Source organism: Mauremys mutica, chromosome 10, assembly GCF_020497125.1.
Source record: "Mauremys mutica isolate MM-2020 ecotype Southern chromosome 10, ASM2049712v1, whole genome shotgun sequence".
In the NCBI taxonomy this organism is placed as follows: Eukaryota; Metazoa; Chordata; order Testudines; family Geoemydidae; genus Mauremys; species Mauremys mutica.
Window position 1 is genome coordinate 17,927,470 of NC_059081.1, and position 24,226 is coordinate 17,951,695.

General features: G+C 40.6%; 1 protein-coding gene across 4 annotated transcripts in view; it reads left to right on the forward strand.

Annotated features, from left to right (window-relative positions):
• The window catches only part of RAB3GAP1 (RAB3 GTPase activating protein catalytic subunit 1), a 41,687-nt gene extending 17,826 nt beyond the window's left edge, over positions 1-23,861 (forward strand). The window contains exons 9-25 of one of the 4 annotated variants that reach the window (XM_045032183.1): positions 1,865-1,946; positions 3,691-3,759; positions 4,898-4,971; positions 5,591-5,683; positions 8,288-8,457; positions 8,955-9,050; positions 9,614-9,786; positions 10,789-10,843; positions 11,432-11,815; positions 14,308-14,445; positions 15,555-15,782; positions 16,442-16,538; positions 16,618-16,721; positions 16,864-16,979; positions 18,357-18,459; positions 21,189-21,209; positions 22,265-23,861. In XM_045032183.1, the coding sequence (XP_044888118.1) occupies positions 1,865-1,946; positions 3,691-3,759; positions 4,898-4,971; positions 5,591-5,683; positions 8,288-8,457; positions 8,955-9,050; positions 9,614-9,786; positions 10,789-10,843; positions 11,432-11,815; positions 14,308-14,445; positions 15,555-15,782; positions 16,442-16,538; positions 16,618-16,721; positions 16,864-16,979; positions 18,357-18,459; positions 21,189-21,209; positions 22,265-22,507 (2,246 nt within the window). In that variant the 3' untranslated portion in view covers positions 22,508-23,861. Of the gene's footprint in view, positions 1-1,864; positions 1,947-3,690; positions 3,760-4,897; positions 4,972-5,590; positions 5,684-8,287; positions 8,458-8,954; positions 9,051-9,613; positions 9,787-10,788; positions 10,844-11,431; positions 11,816-14,307; positions 14,446-15,554; positions 15,783-16,441; positions 16,539-16,617; positions 16,722-16,863; positions 16,980-17,814; positions 17,939-18,356; positions 18,460-21,188; positions 21,210-22,264 lie in introns of those variants that run through there. The other 3 variants (XM_045032184.1, XR_006582615.1, XR_006582616.1) reach the window with 3 other exon arrangements.
• Positions 23,862-24,226: the final 365 nt, after the last annotated feature.

Below are 24,226 nucleotides of genomic sequence, written 5' to 3' on the forward strand. Positions count from 1 at the left end.
AGCCTTAGGTAAGAGTGGGCACCAGTATAGTCTAGAGGCTCAGGTTAGGATGCCTGAGGAGTGAAGGTTTCTGGCCTAAGGAGCGGGAGTACTGCCACCCCAGGCGCCTGCCCAAATACACTGCATCACAACCCAGTGCCCTAACAGTAGTGCAGTGGTCCGCCACTGGGTCAGCGGGGGTCTGGCCGCAACATGCTGACCTTGTATCAGGCTAGCTGCCAATCAGACTGTTGCCTGGTTTCCCAGAGCTGCTTCCTACTCTCCCCCTGGGGTGTACCTGCATCTTTTGTCTCAGGGAGCTTGGTTGGCCAGCGATCCTGGGAGCTCAGATGGCAGCCCCGGCAGCTCCTCTGCAGGCTCCAGCAGCAATTGAGCTGTGGGGCCCACCTTTTGTACTTCCCCTGTCTGTCCTGTCCTGCTGCTTCCGGCGGGGCAGATATGGTTCTCCTGGTTCAGCCCACCAGGGGGCATGTGGTGGTCCCTCCTTGTCACTCTCTGAGGGAGGCCATGCCTCCTCACTACACCAGCTTCAAGAGGCGGTAAGGCTTCCTGGGGGTCCAGTCTCCACCCACCATTGAGATTAAGTGATCACATTTTCCCCACTTGCTCTTCTGATGGGTTTGTTTGCCAGGCATGCAAATGTGCTTGTCACTGACTTTGGTTAAACCTTGCTCAATTTACTCGGCAGACACATTCAAGCAGGTGGAACTGCATTCCTTACTCTGGAAAAAATCTTTATCAACTATCAACTCACCCTGACATGCCTAGTTTAAATACATTTTAGTCATAATTCCAGCACAACTGTATAATCCTTTATAGTTTGACCGTACATACATCATGCAAGAATATTAATGGTCAGTGAGTTTAGTTTTCCAAGGACATTTTACATGACACCTTTTAGATACAGATTATAACAATAGTGAGTTGGCGTACACTGAGCTGGTCAGGCCAGCTGAAACTCACTGCTAGATACTTGGGAAACCCCTTGCCTTCTGGCATAGGGATGCTCTTAGGGTCACAATTGCCTATTTGTCTGTGGTCAAACATTGTCAGATATTAAAGTAAGAATGCCAAGATGTTGGTGATGGCCTACCTTTTTGATTAAATCATGGTTCCATTCTTCTATTTTTTTTAACTTAATTTCATTGTTCCATATTTTTGAGTTAAAATACCTCAGTTAAGTAAGTTGTTTTTTATAATTAGGCATAAATATCTATCTAAGGCTAAGCCTGTTGGAGACCATGAAGTCTTACTCTTTCTTTGTATCTTTTGTTACTGTTATTACTATTGCTTTAAAATATTTGACCATTCTTGATCATATTTGACCAGTCAGTTGACCAGTTATTTTCGGACTGGTCAAATGCCCAACACTACTTCCTGGTTACTTCAGGAGATCTTTTTTAGTTCAGTAGGGATCATATATTTGACATGTTTTGCATTTGTAGTATGTGTAGAAGGGAATGGTATGCGTGACCTAAGATGTCTAAGAAATGCATAATTAAATACAAAATATTTGGTGGTAACGTTTATCTTTTAGTTTGGTTTACATCTGTATTTAAATAGAGAAATCATGTAAGCACATTGTTATTCTAATGAAGAAGAAATAACTTAAAAATATAAATAATAAAAGTAACTTTTCCTCTTCAATTGCCTTAAAATAACTTTTAGCATGTGGAGTATATTGTTTGCCAAGACAGTGTGTCAGTTGTTAGTAATGTATATTTTATATTATCTAAATTTTAACAACTTGTTCCAACAGAAAGATCATGTGCCATGTAAGTTTTATGTTTGGTAGTGTGCTATTTATTACTCTAGCAAACTATCACCATATTTATATTTCGGAAAATGTGTTGATCATCTTCAGATATAGATGCACTAATTGGAGGAGAAGTTGGAGGCCTGGAATTTGGGAAATTACCATTTGGTGCCTGTGAAGATCCTATTAGGTGAGATTAAGAGTGCAGAAAATGATGCTTATTATAAAATAGTGTAAGTGCTTCTGAGGAAAAAAAATCAGAACTATAAATCTAATTTTATATAGACTTTTGTTTTCCAGTGATATATCTGTGTGCCGCCATGTAGTGCTATCAGAAGGCCTCAGAGTTTTAAGTATTGCTTAGGAGTTAAGAGCAGTGTGTGTTGAGACTGTTTTATGAAGTTTATAAACAATACTAAAATATACAGAATAGTGCAAAAATTAGAATAGTGCATTTATTTTCATTTCCAAGTTTCGTGACAGATATTTTTTGACACATGGATACTTGATGTACTTGATGCAACATAATAGATTATAAACTTTTTCAACTTTGTATTTATCACTCAAATCATAATGCTAAAATGTACCAAAGCTACAGATGCTGTGCCCATATGCAAAGTGTCAGATTTAGACCTCTTAATGTTTTAAAAAAAATAAGTTGAGCAAACCATCTTCAAAACTGACTTTATGTTATCTAAAGAACAAAAGCATTTGTAGAAGATGAGTTTCCTTGATCCATAAACAAGTGATATAAATGGCTGCGTATATATGGTTTATATTAAATGCCTGTAGGATTTTTTTTTTTTTTAGATCCAAGTTTTTGTGTTTTTAAATTCACCCAGTCTAAACAGAATTTGTCTTTTAGCATGTTTAATGTTCTAGGTATGCCAAAGCAATTTGCAAATCATAATACCAAAGAGTGTAGTAACTATGCAGACTATTAGGGTAGCCATTGTGTGTTCTGTAAGAACCAGGATTAGTTCTAACAGTGCAGCCAAACCTGTATCTATAGTGGCCCTGGATCATGAGTGCCACAACTTGCCAGGAACTAGTTGAAATTATGCTTGTTTTCCAGTGCCTCGAGTTTGGATCACGAGCCTGTTGACTGGGAGTTCTGAGGTGCTAATTTGAGTTCTCCTGGGGGATCTCCATGTCTCTTCCTTAACTGCGGCCCTTCTTAGGGCATGTTGTAGGTTTCTGTTGAAGAGGAAACGTCCATCCACTGTTCTCCTAATTTCTTCCACCAACATATGCACCCATTCTCAACCTGTTCCCTATTGCCCCTCCCTGTGAAGTTGGACACTTAACATACATACGTAAAATTAAAAATCAAAACAAAATGGAAAAATTCCCTCCGCTTCTCCCTTCCCTGTAGGGAGAGGAATTGGGGAAAGAACCATATATGATGGATGTTAGTCACATTGTTTAGTGCACTACTAGAAGGCAGTCAGATACTGGATGATGGGCACAGTAGACATTTCAATAGAATAGAAATAAAAAAAAGTATAGTCGGTGGAAACATATCAACTTGTCTGAGTTAAAAATATTTTCTACTCCTTTGAGAAATCAACTAATTATCAATTTTACATCATCATCCCTCGTGTTAAAACATAAAAAATAAAAATTTAAGTCAAAAAAAGACGAAATCAAATTTAACAAAAATGCAGTAATAAAATTCTGACATCAGAATACTATGTGTTTTTATACACACACACACAATAGTAATCTCATGGATCTTATTCAGTGGTTTATTGTGCTAGGCCACAAAGGGGGAGATTTTGGAAGGCATAAATGGCAGTTAGCTTCCTAACTTCCATTGAATTTCAGTGGGAGCTAGGGGAGATTAACTGTCATTTATGACTTCTTTGAAAATCTCTTCCTAAGCTTTTAGAAATCAGTCTAGCATAATTTATACCAAGTTTTTGCTGTTTCAGTGAGCTCCATTTAGCAGCTACATGGCCTCATCTAACAGAAGGTATCATTGTGGACAATGATGTTTATTCGTAAGTATGTGTATTTGTAAATATACAAATTAATAAATGTTGAGATTTTTTTCATCCATTAACAGCTTGTATCTTTCTAGTGTCACCTAGACTTTAAAGGTCTAACATTTTTAATTTTAATGCTTTGATGAATGTATAACTCAGCTGTTATGATGTCTGTATTTCAGAACCAATTGTTTTCTTCGACTAACAGACTTTTGCAGCATGAGCTTTCGTGGGTGAATACGAAGTGGGTATTCACCCACGAAAGCTCATGCTGCAAAACGTCTGTTAGTCTATAAGGTGCCACAGGATTCTTTGCTGCTTCTACAGAACCAGACTAACACGGCTACCCCTCTGATAATTGTTTTCTTAACAGTTTTAACCTGTGAGTGCATTGGGAAAGGGCCATTACATACTGATCTCCGTATAGATAGTACATGTGGTCCTGTCTGTGCATTAATTCTCTTCCTAGTTTCCATTTGCCTCTCTTTTATTAATTTATTTAAGTGGGGTGCTGGTCTAGCCTTAACATGAGGGAAGATGCCTCATAGTGAACCTGGGAAGCAAAAGTTGTTCCTTAAACCTACAGCTATCTTTGCTGAAGAATGGGATGTCACCTCTGCTTTCTAGTCCATCTAGCAAGCATGGTCAGCAGTGTGCACTGACCTGTCTTAGAAAAGAATACTAACTCTTTAAGTAATTGTATTAACACATTTGTGGTGTTTGGTTCTGAGTTTTGGAAACTGAAGAGGAAAATATACATGGACAATTAAATCTTCTTTAAAGACAAATGTTAAATACCAAAATATATTCTGTTTAGCTTTAAACAGTACTTATTTTTTTGTATTTCTCTTCCCTGACTTTTTTAGACACATGCATGAAAACAGGATCCTTGTTTTTCAGACTTCCATCTGTTGTTAATTTTTCTCACTTAACTCATGTTGTTCTGTTTGATGTCTGGTTCTTCCCAGTAGCAATAATTATGATGTGAAAATGCAACCTATATTATGACTTCCATAACCTAGCTTGGCTGACTTCTTTGTTTATATACTTTAGATCTTACCTTGCAATTCCTAAGAACATTTGATTACTTGTGGTGCAAGTAACTGCCCCCTAATACTGGTATTGACAAAATGAAGCACTTTTTTTTTTTTAGTGACTTGGATCCCATTCAAGCCCCACAGTGGTCTGTGAGAGTCAGAAAAGCAGATAATCCGCAGTGTTTATTAGGTAAGACATCTTTAACTTTTTTCCATTCTAGACATCAAGAAGATGAAGTTTAGGGCTGAATAGAAGTTTCCTTAATTCTGAGCACAACCTCTCCTGATTTCTCTTAGGGTCTGAATGGACTTCAAGCCCTTAATTCTTAGAAAATCAAAATTTCTGACGTGCAGTTTTATTAGATCTGTGCTCCACAGACTTGTCTAGTTTCTGTCTAATGTTCATGTGCTGATTTTGTTCTGTAAAGTAATATATTGTGTGTAACCTTTATCATTTTCCCTGTTGAGCCAACAGCCCCAGAGTTTATTGAACTTGCATGCTACAAAGCGTGAGGAGGTGGATTAACTGGGTATTGGATTTCTTCTTGAAAGGGTTGGTGTTAGCTTTCTAGTTGGCCTTGATTAACTCTTGTTTAAGCTTTAATTTGTAGTTTTGATCCACAAATGTGTAAAACATGGCCTAGAGATGATAGTAGGTACATTTCTCAAATTAAAAGTCAAAATAATTACCACTTCTTTCCCTCTCCTCCAAGGACTCCTGCTATGGTAGAAAAGGACTTATGCTGTGGTTAATTTATTGTTACAGGATCTTCACTGACTAAATATTCAGAAAATTATTTTCTTTGTAGGTGACTTTCTTACTGAATTCTTCAAACTTTGTCGTCGGAAGGAATCGACTGATGAGATTCTTGGAAGATCTACATTTGAAGAAGATGGAAAAGGTAGAAATCTTTGTTCTTAATTTTTCAATGTCATAATTTGTAAGTATTGCTTTTTTTAATTGGATCATTTTCCCATCTCTACTATCTTGTGTGTTCATGACATCAGCTAGATAAATTATTTTACAGAACCTTCAGATTCTCTTGGCAGGGAGTATTACAGGCAAATGCTAACACTTTTTTTCCCACACCCCAGACTTTGCTTGTCTCTTAGAATATGTCTACTCTGTAGCGTAAGCCTAGGTTTAGTAGAACATGAGTTAACAGACACTGGGTTTGTTAAGCTAGAGTGGGGTGGCCAAACTTTTTGGCCTGAGGGCCACATCTGCGTATGGAAATTGTATGGCGGGCCATGAATGCTCACAGAATGGGGGTTGGGGTGCCGGAGGGGGTGAGGATTCTGGCTGGGGGTGCGGGCTCTGGGGTGGGGCCAGAAATAAGGAGTTCATGGTGGGGGGCTCTGGGCTGGGGCCAGGGGTTGGAGGGTGTGGGGGGGGGGCCTCCGGCTGGGGTGCAGGCTCTGTGGTGGGGCTGGGGCTGAGGAGTTTGGGGTGCAGGAGGATGCTCCAGGCTGGGAGGACGGGGTGAAGTATGCAGGCTCCGGGTGGCGCTTACCTCAAGCAGCTCCCAGAAGCAGCGTCATGTCCCCCCCTCTGGCTCCTATGCGGAGGCATGGCTACGCCAGGCTCTGTGCACTGGCCTGTCTGCAGGTGCCACCCTGCAGCTCCCATTGGCCACAGTTCCCAGCCAATGGGAGCTGTGGAGGTGGCAGTTGGGGCGGGCAGGGTCAGCGCATAGAGCCCCTGTCTCCCCCTACGCGTAGACATGCCACTGCTTCGGGGAGCCATGGCATGTATGCGCGGAGCAGCCCCTGACCCCGCTCCCCGGCTGGAGCATGGGAACGGGGCAAGCCCCAGACCCTGCTCCCCCAGCGAGACCTTGAGGGATGGATTAAATTGGCTGGCAGGCTGGATGTGGCCTGCGGGCCGTAGTTTGCCAATCCCTGAGCTAGGGTTTGAGTATCTAAACTTATTTGTAACCCCAGGTTAGGAATTGTGTCTACACTGCATTTTGCAGGCCCGAGTCCAGCCACCCACAGCCCAGACTTCCTAGCACCCTCCCAAAATGTGGTCACTCTAGTGTTTTGTTTTTGATGCAGTGTGGGAAAAGTTGAGTGTGCACCAGACTTGACTGTCCAGAGGACAAAGAAAGTCGACCTATGGGATTGTGGCAGTGGTGAGCTGGAGCCGGTTCGCGGGAACCGGTTGTTAAAATTTAGAAGCCCTTTTAGAACTGGTTGTCCCGTGCGAGTTGGGGCGGTCAGAGAGAGGGGAATAGGGGGGTTGAATGGGGGCAAGGGTCCCGGGGGAGCAGTCAGGAATGAGAAGGGGTTGGATGGGGTGGCGAGGGGGCAGTCAGCGGACAGGGAGAAGGGGTGGTTGGATGGGCCAGGGGTCCCGGGGGGCCATCAGGAATGAGAAGGGGTTGGATGGGGTGGCAATGGGGCAGTCAGGGGACAGGGAAGGGGGGTGGATGGGGCAGGGGTCCTTGGGGGGGGGTGTCGTCAAGGAACGTGGGGATTGGATGGGGCAGTGGTCCTTGGGGGGGCAGGCCACAACCCCCTTGTGGGGTGAGGAGGGAACCGGTTGTTAAGATTTTGGCAGCTCATCACTGAATTGTGGAATTCTTCTAGTGGACTTCTAGAGCACAAGTTCAATGGGGCTGTGTCTATGCTGCAAAGCAATGGGGCTTGAACTGTGTATTGTGCCTTGACTCAGGCTTGGACCAAGCCCTGGGTTAGCATGATGTGTGTGCAGATGGAAGGAGAGTTAGGCTTGAGCCTGAGTTGGAACTCTGGGCTTACATAGCAGTGTAGACATATACTTACAGGATATGGGAACCAAAGTCCTTTCTTGTATTTTGTTTTTCATCAAGGAAGTGGTGTTTCCTTTAGTCCCTCTTTACCTTTCCTTTATCCATCAATCAAATGTACCACTTGATCTTGGATAATCAGTGGGTTTTCACCTACATCAGTGGTCCCCAACCTTTTCGTCTGGCGGGTGCGGTGGCATTTCGGCGGCGACACCTCTCTATGACGTTGCTTGTCACCGCCGGCCAGGATGCGGGCGCATTTAGATGGCCCCGCAGGCACCATGGCACCCGCAGGCACCGCATTGGGGACCGCTGACCTACATCATCTTCCTGGGCTCTTTTTAAATCTATTTTTCACTTCCTTTGTTCTCATCCAACTAGCTCACTTCTATTTTAATATCTTATTTTGAGGGTAGGACAGTCTGTCTAATTTCTCTGTTGACTTGGGCACTGTAATCATTGTTCTGAATTAGGCAATAGGTGATAGCCATTAGGACTGGATTGACTGTGCTGCTATCTTCAATCTCTAAAAGAGGGAAGGGATCTGGTGGCTGCTTCGTAATCAGACTCTCCCCTACAGCTGTGTGGCTAAAAACAGTTAATTTCAAATGTGGGACATAGATTCAGAATTATAGAGCATAGGTTAACAGGTTGGTTAGAATTGTAAATCCTAAATAAATTGAGATGATGGAATAGAACTCTGAACTTATTTTATAACAATTTCTTATTTTATAGAGGTTGCTGATATAACCCATGCTTTGTCAAAGCTCACAGAGCCAGCACCAGTCCCAATCCATAAATTGTCTGTCACAAATATGGTTCACAGTGCAAAGAAAAAAATTCGCAAACACAGAGGTGTAGATGACTCACCATTAAATAATGAAGTCCTCAATACTATTATGTTGGTAAGCAAACTGTCCATGCATCATATTGTGTGCATGTGTACATTGTATGCAGGTCTTTTGTTTCATGTTTGTGGCTTATAAAATTTAAAAAATGTATGAGTTTACTGTGAGTGATTAGTTATGACATAATGGCATTAGGTTGGAAGAGTCTGTCCTATCCATAACTAGAGTAATCAAACAGTGATCCCACTATCAAGTAGAGTTGCTTTTTCTGGAGACTACCTTTTTTTATTGACCGACAGCTATACCTATTTGTCTGAGATTTGACAAGCCACAATAACTGTAGTGGAATATTCTCATCCATTTCAAGAAAATATCCATTTCAAGTGTATCAAGGCAGAATAAATAACCTTCACTGTTTGAATAACAGTGTTCCAACTCAAGAAGTTGATCACAGCATATTAGCATAACTATACCAAGAAAAAATAGGTGTGCAGCGAAAAAGTGGGGAAAGTGTTAAAAACTGACATGGTCTATTTCTCCCCCCTCCCCCAAAGTTTTTATTCCCTGATGCTGCTGACAAACTAACAGATGGATCTGAAGCCAGGCCTAGTACTTCAAGAAACAATCCTCCTCCGGAGAGTGAAGAATATGTAAGTTTAATTGAAATTCATAAGAGAAATATCTCAAATCTGAGTGATTTCTTAATATCTGGAAAAAGTTTGTCACAGGATGCTTGCAGAATGTTAGTTTATCTATGTGCAGGGGTAAATTCAGGGAGCTTGACTACAGTATATAGCTATTCTTTTCTGTTGCATATTTCTTTAAAAAAATGTTTCCCAGCTGGAACACCTTTTGTCCACATTAGTTTGTTTTAAATATGTTCTTTAAAATAGACAACCTTAAAACCAGCTACATTCTTGTTTGACCAGCAGGTGTTGCTACTTATCCTTTCTTTTCTCTCAGTTTACTGCAACTCTGTCCTACTACCACTAGAGAATGACTGGAAGAATAGTTTTTAGTAGAGGTTCTACAGAAACTGTCTTCATTCACCTGTGTCCCTTATCATTGATGGCTAATACTTTTGCAGACTTTAGTTTTGCTCTCATGTTGACACACCCAGATAATGATTGTGTTTTAGTGAAATCAAAAGTTTGAAAAACAGTCATTTTCTGGATTTTTTTTTTATTTTTATTTTTTTATTTTTCTCATGTAGAATCTTTACAGTCAGTTCAAATCAGCTCCTTCAGATAGTCTGACCTACAAACTGGCTTTATGTCTTTGTATGATCAACTTCTACCATGGAGGGGTAAAAGGAGTGGCACACCTCTGGCAAGAATTTGTAGTGGAAATGCGTCGCAGATGGGAGAAAAATTACCTAATTCCAGAGTAAGAGTTCCATTGGAATTTGACTGAAAATGTCCATAGGTTGTGACAGATAGGATAACTAGTTATGACTTTAAAATATACTTTGCTTTTCAGACTTACAAAAATGATTTTAGATGTATATTATTTGAATTAGTACTCCCTGCTTCTCACCCATTTTTGATTGGGGAGAGATTCAGGAGAATTTAGAAAGGAATATTTGCACCAACATTTCTCGGCCCCCACCCCCAATCTCTACATTAAAACCAATGCATCTGGGGAAAGTAAGGGTAAAACCCCCCCTTCCTTTTCTCTCATCAGAAGAATGGCAGAATGGGGGGCACCTGCTTCAGGTTCCTGGTTGTTAGCAGAGATGTTCATGCCCATCTCCCCTTTTGGGCACCTAGTTACTTTTTTGCTGAAGCCCCTGCCCTGTGTCTATCTTAGCAGGACTTTGGCCTGCAAACAGAAAGAGAAGTGATCAGTATGCAGCGCCTACACATTAACAAATAACAAAAATAAAATAAATTTTCAAAAGACCTGGCTTAGTTGTTTGTTTGACCTAGTCATCCTCTTTTGTGAAAGGTGGCATCAGTGAGTAAAATGGGACTTTTTAGTTACCCTTCCATTATAATTTTGCCTTTTAAAATATTAAAGTCTGTCTACTTCTTGTAAAAGATGCTGGATTGGTAGCCCTGAAATTGATATCCTTTTAATCCCAGGATGGGTACAGCATGGGCAGAGACAGTCCAAGCATTCCTGGGACAGTCTCCCAATTTTCCTCATCCCTGACCTGAAGGAACAACCTGTAGAGGTGAAAGGAGTAGTTTATTTTCTATGCCCTGTTCAGTCCTTGGCCTGTCTGCTGAAACCATAGTCTAACAGGGTAGCTGCAGTGGTAGTTTTTATGATATGGATGTTTGTCTTTTGGGAACTGTACCCAGAGCACCAACTCTATATACAATACGTACTAGTGGCATAAGTGCAAGTGGTCTGTGGTAAAACTGTAAATTTAACATTTTGCAGGTTAGCTAATGGGTCTCCAGATCTGAGATGCTGTCTACTGCATCAGAAACTTCAGGTAAATATCACAAATTAAGAATAATTTGTTTCTTAATTTTTCTTTCCTCATAGGAATAATCAAGAAGGGGAGGGATAGCTCAGTGGTTTGAGCATTGGCCTGCTAAACCCAGGGTTGAGTTCAATCCTTGAGGGGGCCACTTAGGGATCTGGGGCAAAAATTGGTCCTGCTAGTGAAGGCAGGGGGCTGGACTTGATGACCTTTCAAGGTCCCTTCCAGTTCTAGGAGATTGGTATATCTCCAATTATTTATTTTATTTAAAACATTTATCGATATGTTCTAGAGTCACTATGTGGATAATGTTAACTCTGATAATCATTACCATGTGATTTTTCCCAAACACAGTTAGTTTTCCAATTTCAGTGCAGCTTGTGGTAATTGTAACCTCTCCTAACTGCTGATAAAATCTTTGCATCAGTGCAAATTCTTACATATTATACTGCTGTCTTTTAGAACTGAGAGCCTGTCTAGGCTGTTTTTAATAAGTTTCACTGTGTGGTATAATGGCACTGCTGCCATTATGTAAATATATTAGTGAACAGTTATTTATGCATTAGAAATTAATTGTTAATGTTTTTATCTTTGTAGATGTTAAACTGTTGCATCGAAAGAAAGAAAGCAAGGGATGAGGGGAAAAAACCATATACATCTGATCGTTCCCCTAGTGGTTCTTCTGGTGATACTGGGAAAGCAGTAGACCGTTCAGGTGGAGATTATCAAAAGGAGACTGAAAAGGAAAGAGGAGAGGTTGGGAAATCTTGGGAATCATGGAGTGACAGTGAAGAAGAATTTTTTGAATGCCTTAGTGACACAGAAGAACTGAAAGGAAATGGACAAGAAAATGGAAAGAAAGGAGGAACAAAAGAAGGAAATAAAGAATCTGCAAACTTAAAACCAGAAGGTCGTCTACATCCACATGGAAAACTGACTTTGCTGCATCCCGGAGAACTTCTCTACATTCCAGTAACACAGGTTAGAAAGTAGTAGCTTAGTGGTGTTTATAGTATGATTTTTAGCAATTTGCTTTTATAACCACTTATAGGTAGGTTTGGTAGCACTTCCCATTTTAAGACCCTGTTTTCTGTTGCTTAACACTTTTGCCAACTTTAACCATTAGAGGTAAAATTTTACATGCCAGATTTCTGCTCCATGCTGAATTTATTGGAAAACTTCAGCCAAGATGGTTCAGCTGTTTCTAAGAATGAAGCTAGGAAAATACATTATTTTGGCCATGTTAAAAAAATTCTGGCAACGTTTCTCTTTGAACAGTCTAGCACCGCCATGCTTTGAAACAGAGACTTGAAATTTGGCAGGGGGTAGACTTTGTGTCAGGAATGTGCCTCTTGCTGTCCCAAAGACAATCTGACCAAATTTGGCCAATTTACAAGCCTTTGAAAGAATCACAATTTGCACATGCTCAGTAGAGACATATAGATTTTAGCAGCTAAATTCCCTAAAGACTCTGTCCACACTGGGCATACTCTAGCCTGGGACTGAGCAAGATTTTCCTTGCAATTGCAGCTCTGAGCTGTGGAATGTGTTATGTCCAGGTCCAAGTATCTGAACTGAGAGGAGGGGGCCTGTCTTCCCTTTGGTCTCAATGTTGTTCTGCCCCAGGCAATGTGGAGAAGTAAACGGATTGATTTCAGTGCAGAAGGGACAAGAGGCAGACCTGTGGGGGAAGTAGATTGGGACAAGGAGGTGGAGGAGTTACTGAGTGTGGAGCCTGACGGGTAAGGAGAGGGAAACTGGGACTGTGAAATGGGATAGATATGAGACTGGGACTGGGAGCCAGTAAGTGGGTGGGGAGACTTAGGCTATATCTATACTTGCAAGTTTTTTCACCAAATGTTATACCACTTTATTAAAGCGCTTTAATTAAAACTGCTGTTGTATGTCCACACTAGCAGCTCTTGCAACGACACAGAGAGCAGTGCACTGTGGTAGCTATCCCACTGTGCAACTGGCCACAGAGTGCTTTGGGAAGGGTTTACAGTGCCTCATGAGGCAGCTACAGCATCACATGATGCAGGTTTCTCAATCCCATTTTCCATGGGCATCTTCTAAATCCAGTGGTTTTCAAACTTCTTTTCTGGGGACCCAGTAGAAGAAAATTGTTGATTCCCGCAATCCAGCAGGAGCTGGGGATTAGGGGTTTGGGTTGTGGGAGGGGCTCAGGGCTGGGGCAGAGGGTTGGGGTGCGGGAGGGGGTCAGGGCTCTGGGCTGGAGGTGCAGGCTCTGGGGTGGGACCAGGGATGAGGGGTTTGGGGTTCAGGAAGGGGTCCCAGGTTTGGGGGGGGGGCTCAGGGCTGGGGCAAGGGATTGGGGTGCAGACTTACCTCCGGTGGCTCCCGGTCAGCGGCGCAGCTGGGGTGCAGAGGCAGGCTTCCTGCTTGTCCTGGCACCGTGGACCGCGGGCGCCCCGTAAGCGGCCAGCAGCAGATCCGGCTCCTAGGTGGAGGTGCACGACTTTCACCTGCAGTCAGTGGCCCACTGCCCCAGTTCCCATTGGCCGGGAGTGTGGAGCTGGTGCTTGGGGCGTGGGCAGCACGTGGTGCCCCGTGGTCCCCCTGCGTAGAAACTGGACCCGCTGCTGTCCGCTTCCGGGGCACAGCGCAATGCCGAAACAGGTAGGCACTAGCCTGCCGTAGCTGGGCACCACCGCCGACGGGACTTCTTATGTCCTGGTCGGCGGTGCTGACCAGAGCAACCCAGTGCCTGACGTTCCGTGACCCAGTTCTGTGTTGTGACCTGAAGTTTGAAAAATGCTGTTCTAGATTGCCAGCTGCTTTTCAACTGAAGTGTGTGGGGAACTGTACCCAGAGCACCAACTCACAATATGTCAGAAGCGCAAATGTTCTGTAGTAAAAGTGTAAATTTAACATTCTGCTTTGGAGTTTCTCCTGAGACACAGCAGTGCAGCAGGAACTGAGGGGGTGGTTCACACACACAGCCTGATATAGCCTTGGTATGGGGTACCAGGATACCATTGGCACCTGTGCAGGCCAAATGGACACTTAATTAAAATCTCTGATCAAGTGTGCCTGGGGTGCATGCACATTAAGAGTGGAGCATTCATAGGGGGACACATCTCGAGGAACTACAGTTATTGCACAGGATGAGTAACCATTTCTTTCGTGAATCAGCTGCTATACACTGAAAAGTTACATTGGCATAGCTGCATCTCTCAGGAGTATGAAAAATCTACACCTCTGAGAGATGTAGTGAAGCCGATCTAACCCCTGGTGTACACTGTGCTTAGGTCTGTGGAAGAACACTTCCAGTGACCTAGCTACTTGCCGTCAGGGAGGTGAATTACCTCAGTGACAGGAGAACCCCTCTCATCACTGTAATAAGTTTCTGCACTGAAGCGTTCCAGTTCTACAGCTGCAGCAGCACTGTAATTGTAGACACAGCCTAAGTCCTTTTGTGAATCTAGCCCTTTGTTTTTTCAACATTACAGGAACCAGCACCCATGACGGAAGATCTGCTGGAAGAACAGTCTGAGGTATTGGCTAAACTGGGAACATCAGCAGAAGGAGCTCACCTTCGGGCACGCATGCAAAGTGCTTGCTTACTCTCAGATATGGAGTCTTTTAAGGTATATGCTGCTTGTAGAGTTCTCTGGGACTATTTTGAGATGAGCAAGCTCAGATAGTTGGTCAAGATGACTAATCTGAAGGATCTCCTGACAGCTGTTTTCTTCCCTTGCTGTCTGTTTTAAACTTTGCTATTCTTTTCCTAAATTAAAATTTCAGGGTACATATAAAAATTCACAGTTTATAATTCTTCTAAAACTTATAATTAAAATCTGTTAATAAAAAACCCCTAAAAGTAGGTATGTGTACCACACTGCTTAGAGATGCAACACTTCATAACTTTTCTAGCACAAGCTGTTTTGAAAACCTAAAGTAGCAATGTAAAATATGACTTAAAGGAAGGTGGGGTCATATTGAATATGGCAAGGTATACTGTGTGGACAACCATGCCTTCTGGTGACAATATAGGCGCAGAAACGGATTGTGCCATTGTTAAATGAGGCTTTATAACTTATTGGGAGTGTTTGATTTGCAAAATAAAAGTTAATAGGCTGCTCTCATTTAATGATTTGGTACAAAAAATGAAGTTGGTTGGCAAGTAGGCATCGGCACTTTTATTGGCATTAAAACAAGTGTTTGCCACCTGTTTCAGTAACCAATACAAACCTTAGTTTAGAAAGTATTTTAATACAGCCTATGACTTTTTCAGGCACTGAGTGATGACAGCGTAATTTTTATATTCCATTTCCAGTTTTCTTACCAAGTCACAAGAATTTGTTGTAAATCTCCTTTTCTCATGCTAATTGGAATTGCATGTGTTAAACCTCTTTTGCAGCATTGACAAGGCAAACGCCTAATTTTGAGCTTGCTTGAAATAACTGGTAAACCTGTACTGATTTATATAAGTAAGAGGATGCATTTTTTCATTGTGTTGTCTTTCCATTGCTGTGTACCATTTAATAATGTGAATGTTCAGTGCTTTTCTCGTGCCCCTTTTCTAGTGCTGACACAGTGAGTTGGTGGTTTGTGATTAGAACTCAGGAATTCCTGGCTCCTAGCCCTCAGTTCAGTCCATGAAACCACATTGCCCAGTTAACCAGATTGTATATAGAGAAATTCTATTAAAAATGTAATAAATATATTTTATCTTATCATTTTTCTTCCATTCTAGGCAGCTAACCCTGGTTGTTGCCTGGAGGATTTTGTGAGGTGGTACTCTCCTCGAGATTACATTGAAGAGGAAGTGGTTGATGAAGAGGGGAACAGAGTACTTAAGGGTGAACTGAGTGCCCGAATGAAGATTCCTAGCAACATGTGGGTAGAAGCGTGGGAAACAGCAAAGCCAGTTCCAGCCCGGAGGCAGAGGCGACTGTTTGATGATACCAGAGAGGCCGAGAAGGTAAAAAGCTCTGTGTTGTGATAGTCTGTTCTGTGATTCCTAGTAAACATGTAATGGTCTATTATGAAAGATTTAACCAGTAACTTGTAATTGCACTATATTTTGTTTGTTCCAATTATTAAACTGTGTTACTTGAATCCCCTAGCATTAGTCAGAATGCTAACTTGAATACAATGGACTGCTTTTTTGCCAGTATAACTGTTCTTAGAATGACTTTCTGAAATTTGAATAAATAATGCAGTTGCCTTTTGAAAACATGTCCAACTGTAACTTGGTAAGTTGTATTGCTTAGAGACTTATTTGCATTTCTAATAAATGAAACAAAGCACTGAATTTAAACTTTCATTATTTGCAGTTTCTTTGCTTACTGTTGTAATGGAGTTAGAATCGCAAATTACAGATGAGAGACTTAAATCCCATATCCCTGCAGACTATTTTCTGGAGCTTTGTTACAGAGCTTTTATCATGAGGACTAACATCATAGCATACATTTGAGACTAATGATTCTTGTATCTATTTCATTAATGTTGTAGTGGGTGAAGTGCAGCTTAATGTTCCGTTTTTGAAATTAAAGCATTGGTGCTCATCAGTCATAGTTAATCTTATTTTTGTTTAAATGAATTTTGTCATTAATATATTAATTTTTTGACATGCTATAGGTGCTTCACTATCTTGCAGTTCAGAAACCAGCTGACCTTGCAAGGCATCTTTTGCCTTGTGTCATCCATGCAGCTGTACTAAAGGTAAAGGAAGAAGGTAAATAACATATAATAAATAATTAAAATGTTTTCAAGAGCAGTGATGATACTATGACTAAAATTGTGTTGTTTTTTAGAAACGCTGGAAGATATCGCTTCAGTTAAGAAGATTATTAAACAGATAATATCTCATTCCAGTAAAGTTTTAAGATTTCCAAACCCAGAGGACAAAAAATTGGAAGTAAGCCCATCATGTTAGCCAGGGATAAAAACTTTGCAGATCTCAGTACTGTCTATAGTGTGTTTAAAATGCTGTTGTTTTTTTTCCCCTCCTCCTCCTTTCTCTCCCCCACCCCCTTCAAAAAAACCTCACCCTTATACAGGAAATTATTGCTCAGATTATGAGTGCAGAAGCTATCATTGCCAGGGCAAGGTCATTGAAAGCAAAATTTGGGATAGAGAAATGTGATCAGGAGGAGGAAAAAGAAGATCTGGAAAGGTGACTGATACTTTTAGTTTACTCTCTTTGGTGCTTCTCCATATATTTTTTTTAGGTTCCACAGCTTAGACAATTGCTGATGTGGAGTAGTAATGATATAATGCAGATCGCCCAGAAACCACAACACATGAGAGAGACACTTCAAAGAAAGACGTTTATAACTCTTTGTAGGTGGAAACATTTCTAGAAGGTTCCTGTCCTACGCATTGAGGATGCCAAATGCAATGTAATGTAATCTGTCCATCTCTTTGAAAATAGTGTGCGATGTGGACTTATTTTAATACAGTTGACTTTTTATGTAAATGTGATAAGAGTATTTAGTGTCCCTCTTACCTGTCTTGTGCACTTTCACATGCACAAGTTGAACTCCCTATGTTGTTTGAGACCTACTGATGAGAAATGTTATATAAGAACCAGGTATTTTATTTATTTATTACTGTCCTGTGCACGATGTAGAATGAAGTATCCAAAAGAACCATTTCTCCCATTATTTTCCATACTAATATGAAGTGCTGTATTGAGGCACTATAAGAAAACTAGTGAATAGGAACCAGTTATCCCATGATTTTTTTTTCTGTTCACCACCACACAGAAACAGTGTGACTGTTTATTCCTTAGTCTGGCTAAACATGTGAATGTTAAAAAGTTGAATATTGGAATAGGCTAAATTCTTAGGGCTAAGGTGGTTGCTGTGCAAGGATGAGAGGGGTTTCTTCACTCTTGGTGTTGGGACTCTTTTGGAGGAGCCATTCTTGATTAGGACCAACCCTACCTGCTAGAAATTCTCCTAATTTCCGTCCTGTGTTCTTAATGTGCTCGCTTCCCCCAACTGCAGATTCTTGATTCCTCCCTGAATTAGGAGCCAGCAGGGGGAAGATTGGACACATTGGCCAGGGGGTGGTTAAGAGCCAATAAACTCTAATATGAGGCAGTTAGAAGCTGAGTCAGCAGCACAGGAGGTGAGTAAGCATAGGAGGGGTTGCCTTTTCCAGCCCTGGGGGGGATTAGGAATGGAGATAAGAGTTGCAGTCCCTGCTGGGATGGAGTGAAAGAAGTAGAGGGACAGATGTGTATACCAGAGATGAGGGATCCAAGAGTTAAGACTTGGAAAAAATCCTGGTAATGTAATGTCATGTGTAATACTGGAAAAATAGTAAGTTTCTAAACTGGAGGTTCAGATTTAATTTTGAATGCATGTTTTCCTAATAGTGCTCTTCGAGCTGGAACTGTTTTTATACTCAAGCTAGATGGGGAGCTTTAGTAGTTCTTACAGGGAAGAGTGTTGAAGATGTCGTGAAAATAATTAAGAACTGATACAGTTAAGAGCTTGGATGCTCACCTTTCCTTTCCTTTCCTTTCCTTATTTTGTACTGCCAGGTTTGTAAATTGTCTTCTGGAGCAGCCAGAAGTATCAGTCATTGGTGCAGGAAGAGGACCTGCTGGTAGTATCATCCACAAGTTATTTCTGAATGCCCAGAGGGTAAGCTGAAATTTTTCAATTGATTCGCTGATACCTTTAATTTAGACAGTATGAGGCAACAACTCTCCATTTGATGCTGATTTCTTCTATCTGTAAATAGGCATGCATTTTTTTATAAATATGCATGCCTGTTTTTTTTTCCTTGTGAAAACAATTTTGGCAATAGTAGAACTTTAACTACATGAAGAAAGGAGAACAAAAGCCATGGGATATTATAAGACTGTGGATGCGGCTAGGTAGACAGCCATCTAAGTGATTTTAAAGTGAAGCTCACTTTGAAATATGACTAACAATGCCATTGTGTGATTCTACATTTGTATCTAGCTTTCCAGATCAAATGTGCTCAGTTTATAAATAAAGATTTTTTACTTCCAGCCCTGCAAACTCTTCTGGGTTCTGAGTTAAAATGGGTTTTTTACTTTATCACTGGTGGTAAAGGTTTTGCAGGACAAAATCTGCTTTGTGACTTTTCTGCAGTTCTGTTGCCTCAGTGGATTGGCACAAGTATTTCTGATTGAGACTTTGCTTAGTAAACAATTATGTTGATGATGCACAAGAATGAAGAGCCCCACTCTCTCTCCTGTAGCTGTGTTGGCTTTGCAGGGCTTATCAGAAAAAAAGCGGTACAAGTGTATTTTAGTCAATAGAAGAAGTGGATATGACTCAGTACATGCAGGGAGATCTGATCGGTAAGCTGCTACGATGTTTTAGTAGTAACTTTCAGAGTAGACTTGCACTTTGAGCCTGCAATAATATGCTCTGCAATATGTGGGCACAAAAAACAACAGTTCAAAAAATCTAGCCCAGTATCTTCGACTATTTGATCTTGCCCTTGTGATTTATAAGAAGATAAAATACTCAGTAGTTTGGCCCATTCCCTGGTCTCCCTCTGCAGTCTCTCTTTTTGTTTGGGGTGTGTGTGGGGGGTAACCATTTAGTTCTAACTCATTCTAGTTGCTCCCCTTCGTTTGCTAACATGGCACTGGTTTTTAAAATAGGATGGCCGAAACTTGATCTTATTCAGTATTCTGAGGACAGTTGTGGCTGTTGCATTGGTACAACTGTACCCTAGCGATAGTGAGTTCTCTTGGCAGAACACTTTCACAAAATTCAAGAGCATATAGAATTTTGCCATATCATTAATGTGGAAATTGTGCATCATTGCAATCAAGGGTGTCGCTTCTTTTTAAACTATAAAACAGCATTAAATATTTGTATTGAGACTAATGAACCTGCTTCTGACCCGTGACCAATTATATTTGCAGTGTGCTGAAAGGGGCAGTTGCACGTTGATATCCATAGCCTGTTCCTACTTTATATTTTTTTCATTGTCAGCATTTTTACTGACTCAGACAGGTGGTGAAACTGCAGTGTTTACCACCTGGATAGCCCTATTGGCCTCCTTGTATCAAACTTTTTCCAGTGTGTACTAGTTGTTTTCTTGCTGGGCATAAACTAATTTCATATCAAACAGAAACTAAACTTCCTACTAATCTTCGACACTAAAGTGCCTTCTAAACCTCTTCTCTCAATTTTTTTGAATGCAATGGTACACATTAGAAAATAGTATTCAGATTCAGTAGGAGTAACTCCAGTTAGAAGCAGATTGTATTCACAGGTGCAATCCTGGAATTCTCAAATGTAAACCTGTCTCTTCCTGTTAATCAATGTTCTTAAGAATAAAGGTTTGTTTTGATTCTTCTTTAGCAGTACAACCAAGCATTCAGCAACTCTTGTGTTGCCAGCCACGTACTGATCTTGTAAGCTGTGGCAATTTTAACTTTTTTCCCCAAGTCAGAGTGGTGTAACAGATGTTCTGTTTTTGTTCTCAAATACGTTATTGTAATAATTGAAAGATTTCTTATCCAGTGAACTGGGATTATAGAAATGGGCTCTTACTAACTTAAAGTAGAGATTTATTTTTATCAGTTAAAATGCTGAGATTTGCTAAAAGGATTTTAACTTTGTTGTATCTAATTTTCCCTATGCAACTGAATTCTGCTGCGGATATAACAAATGTAACACTACCCCATCCTGTGGGTTTTTTTCCCCCACTTTTATCAAAGGCTTCTTTCTTCTATTTACAATTTTTTTCTTTGAGAAAGACCCACCGATGTATAATGTTGCAAAATGCAATAAGGCTACAAAGCATACATATATGCTGTAATATTGTATGCTTTGCCCTTTGCCTTGCTGGTAGACTTCTGATTAAGTGCAGCATTTAGTAGTTCCAAAACTTCAGCAGAAGTTTCTAATGTTTGTTAAAGTTTTAATGCTGAAGATATACGTAAATTAAAGGCTTTGACTTCTTTCAGGCAGAAATAATCCAAGCTATCTTCCAGTTCTATCTCCCTATGGGGGGCATTACTAGTTGAAACATTATTGTTATTGATGGGACAAAAATTTAGCTTGCTATTAAATAGCAAGTTTCATTTCCGAAAATTGTTTCAGCAGCTACTTGTTGGGTAAATAGAACCTGATTGACAGACTTATTATTTACTAAGTTCTGACCCTGGCCTCCTGTGTATAAATTGTGTAACAATGTGTGTTACATCTGTTGTGTTCTCAAAGTATATGTTTGTCACAATAGGTCTCCTGACAGAAACACTCTGGAATTCAGTATATGGTGTCTTTAAAACACTCTTAAAATCTCTGTCTAACCTTCAAGTTATCTGACTTGCGTTTGTTTCTATCTTTCATCATTGGTTCTCTTCTCATCCCTTCTCAAGATGACTGAATCTTCTGATGAGGTAATTAGCTTTTGTCCCTTGTTTCCTGCTTATCTTCCTAGCTTCATGTAAGGGCAGAGAGAATGGCTTTTGAGTAGATATAGTATAACAGCTTCATATGATTTGTTGATATCACATATATTAAGCATAAAAATTCTCTCTCTCCACTTTCAAACTGACTTCTCATCCACAGATTTTTGAAACTTAACAAGATGTGAAAAAACAGTTTGTAAAAACACTAAACATCTCATCTAATGAAGTTTAAATATGAGAAGTTAATTCTTTATGAAGTAGAGGCTTTTCACAGTGCATCCTGTTTTTGTCTGTTGGAAATCTTGTGGCTATTGCCATTGTACTAAACATAAACATTACTTTGTTCACTGGTTGGGATCAGCAACATAAAATAGCGCTAGGTGTACTGTAGCTCATTTGCCCTGCCATGGTAGACTACAGTAACCCCACTTCTTGGACAGTAAAAATATGATATATTGCAGAGTTTTCTCATTGGGTATGTCTACATAGTAGAAAACCCTGCCCCCCAGCACGGTCCCAGAGCTTGGGCTCCAGCCTGAGACCAGAAGTTTAGATAGCAATGAAAAACTCTGAGCCCAAGTTGGTTAGCACGGCCAGCCGCAGGTTTTTTTTGCTGTGCAGACATGCCTATTGAGTCTGGAAATGCAGAACAGGGCAATGATTTTAGTGCACTCTAGGACGTGGGCTGTGTAGTGGCACTAATACTGCGAGGGGATACTGTCTTTAGACTTTTGTAGCCCCACTCGGACATGTCTGGATAATAAGGGAAGTACTGTGAACTCTAACTGAAAAATTAAGCATTTTTCCTATTCATATTTCTTGTCTCCTATGGTGTCAAAAGTTAAAGTGAAAGATGGACTAGCTTTATCAGCTGCATGTATAAGGTTCTTACATCTGTGTGTGTGCCGTGCTATTCCTTAGTGTTTTACATGTAGCCTTTTGGTGTGTAATTTACCACATTTTGTTTTTCTCTTTCAAAATAATTTCTGATGTTGGTGTTAAGAATAACCTGCCCTTAAGCAAAGCTTCTGATTCTGTTTAAGGTTGCCACAATGGCTTCGCTTGATGAAGAACTGAAGAAGTCAGGTTCATCAGATGAACGGAGACTGAACTTAGGAGCGGTTGCAGATTTCCCACTGCCTGCAGGCCGGGAGCTCATTTTACGCATAACTGTACCTCGACCTGCACCTTACTCTAAACCACTGCCTCAGCGTATGTACAGTGTAATCACAAAAGAGGATTTTCGACTTGCTGGTGCTTTTTCAGCTGATACAACATTCTTCTGATGTCGCTAGCTTTTAGTTATCCTGTATGTCTTCACAAGTGGAACACTATTTCTCTATCTCCATGGAAATAAACACTGTGGACAAGGAGAGGGAGAGGTAATACTGTTGTAATTAGTGATCAAGAATAACTTTTCCTTAAGGAGTCAAACCAGCCTCTCAGAGCGATGCCTGCATCAACCTTTATTTCTGATATTTGGGACAGCTATATAAGTTATTAGACATTTCTCCAACTGTCTAAAAATCTCCCGTGTCCAAAGATTTGGACATTTTTGCATTAGCTTGTTTCCCAATGGACACTTCACTGGGCTTCGTACAAATACTTCATGTTGAAATTATAGTGCAGTATGTGCTGCTTTTCAGTTCCTAAACTAGTCCTCCTAAGGTTGTGTTAGGCAGTCTATTTGAAGTGTAAACATTACATAGTTGTATTTATTATCATATATAATCTTAAATTCTGGATATTTTTGGTGACTTTTTCACTGAATTCCAATGGCTGATTTTAAAATGCTGTTACATTTTGCTCAAACTATCTAGAGAAAATTCAATCGTGTGCTAAACTCTTAACATGCAGTATTTGCCTGAAAAAAGCCCTGGATTACATGCATCGGGTATCTTTTTCTCTGAACTGCTGAAATGGATAGTTTTGGCTGTAACAGGGTATTAAGCCTAAAAATCAAATAGCCTTAAATTTATCATTTACAATTTTTGAGCTTTTATGTCCTCCTGCCTTGGAAGAAAGCATGCTTCCAACTGCAGTATAGACATGCATTAGCTCTGCTTCAGCTAGTGTGCTAAAAATAGCAGTGGGGCCATGGTGCCTCAGGCTAGCTGCCAAAATACAATCAGTCCTGTCTCCCTGGGTACATATTTGGCCAGCTAACTCAAGCCATTGTGGCCACACTGCTTTTTTAAGTGCACTAGCTCAAGCAGAGCTAATGTGTCTGTCTACTCATGCTGGGAAGCATACTCATAGCTACAGTAAAGAAATACCTTAAATGTGAGACAGCTGGGCCAAAACTATATGTAAATCATGATTACTTAAGCAACTTATTGATGCTTATCGCTAGATCTTCATGACACATAGTGTACAGCATGCATCTGTGTTCCTCTTGATTTGGTAATAAAAGTATGCTGTAAACCGATTCTGTCAAATATGCAAACAGTATGATTTTAATGTGTGTGGTGATGTAATAAGGAAAGGATTATTTTAAAGCAACAACTTGTTTTGCTCTGAATCAGCAAAGGATCATAGCTGCGTTGTAAACACATGTCAAAATGGCTGTGAAACACATTATAGTTTTGTTGCTTGCACTTATTTGTCTTTGGACACTATACAATAAATCTGAAAATATAATTGGCTATTGAAATTGTTCAGTTAAGTGGCAGTACCTCAGACACTACATGTTCTAGGGATTAATGTACAGATTGACTCGGGAACAAAATCACTTGCAGTACAGCTTAAAATGTCGACAAATGGGGAGGATACCCATCTCTTACCTTCATGACAATGTGTGAACATCCAGAGGTTTGGGATCTTGACTGCTTTTGCAGCTGGTGGTGCAATGTTCAAAAGTGCCTAAGGCCCAGATGCTCAAAGGTATTTAGGTGCCTAACTCCCATTCATTTTGTTGTGAATAAATACCATTTGAGCATCTGTACCTAAGTGACTTAGACTCGTGTGTCACCTAAGCACACTTCAACATTTTACTCTATGCCTAT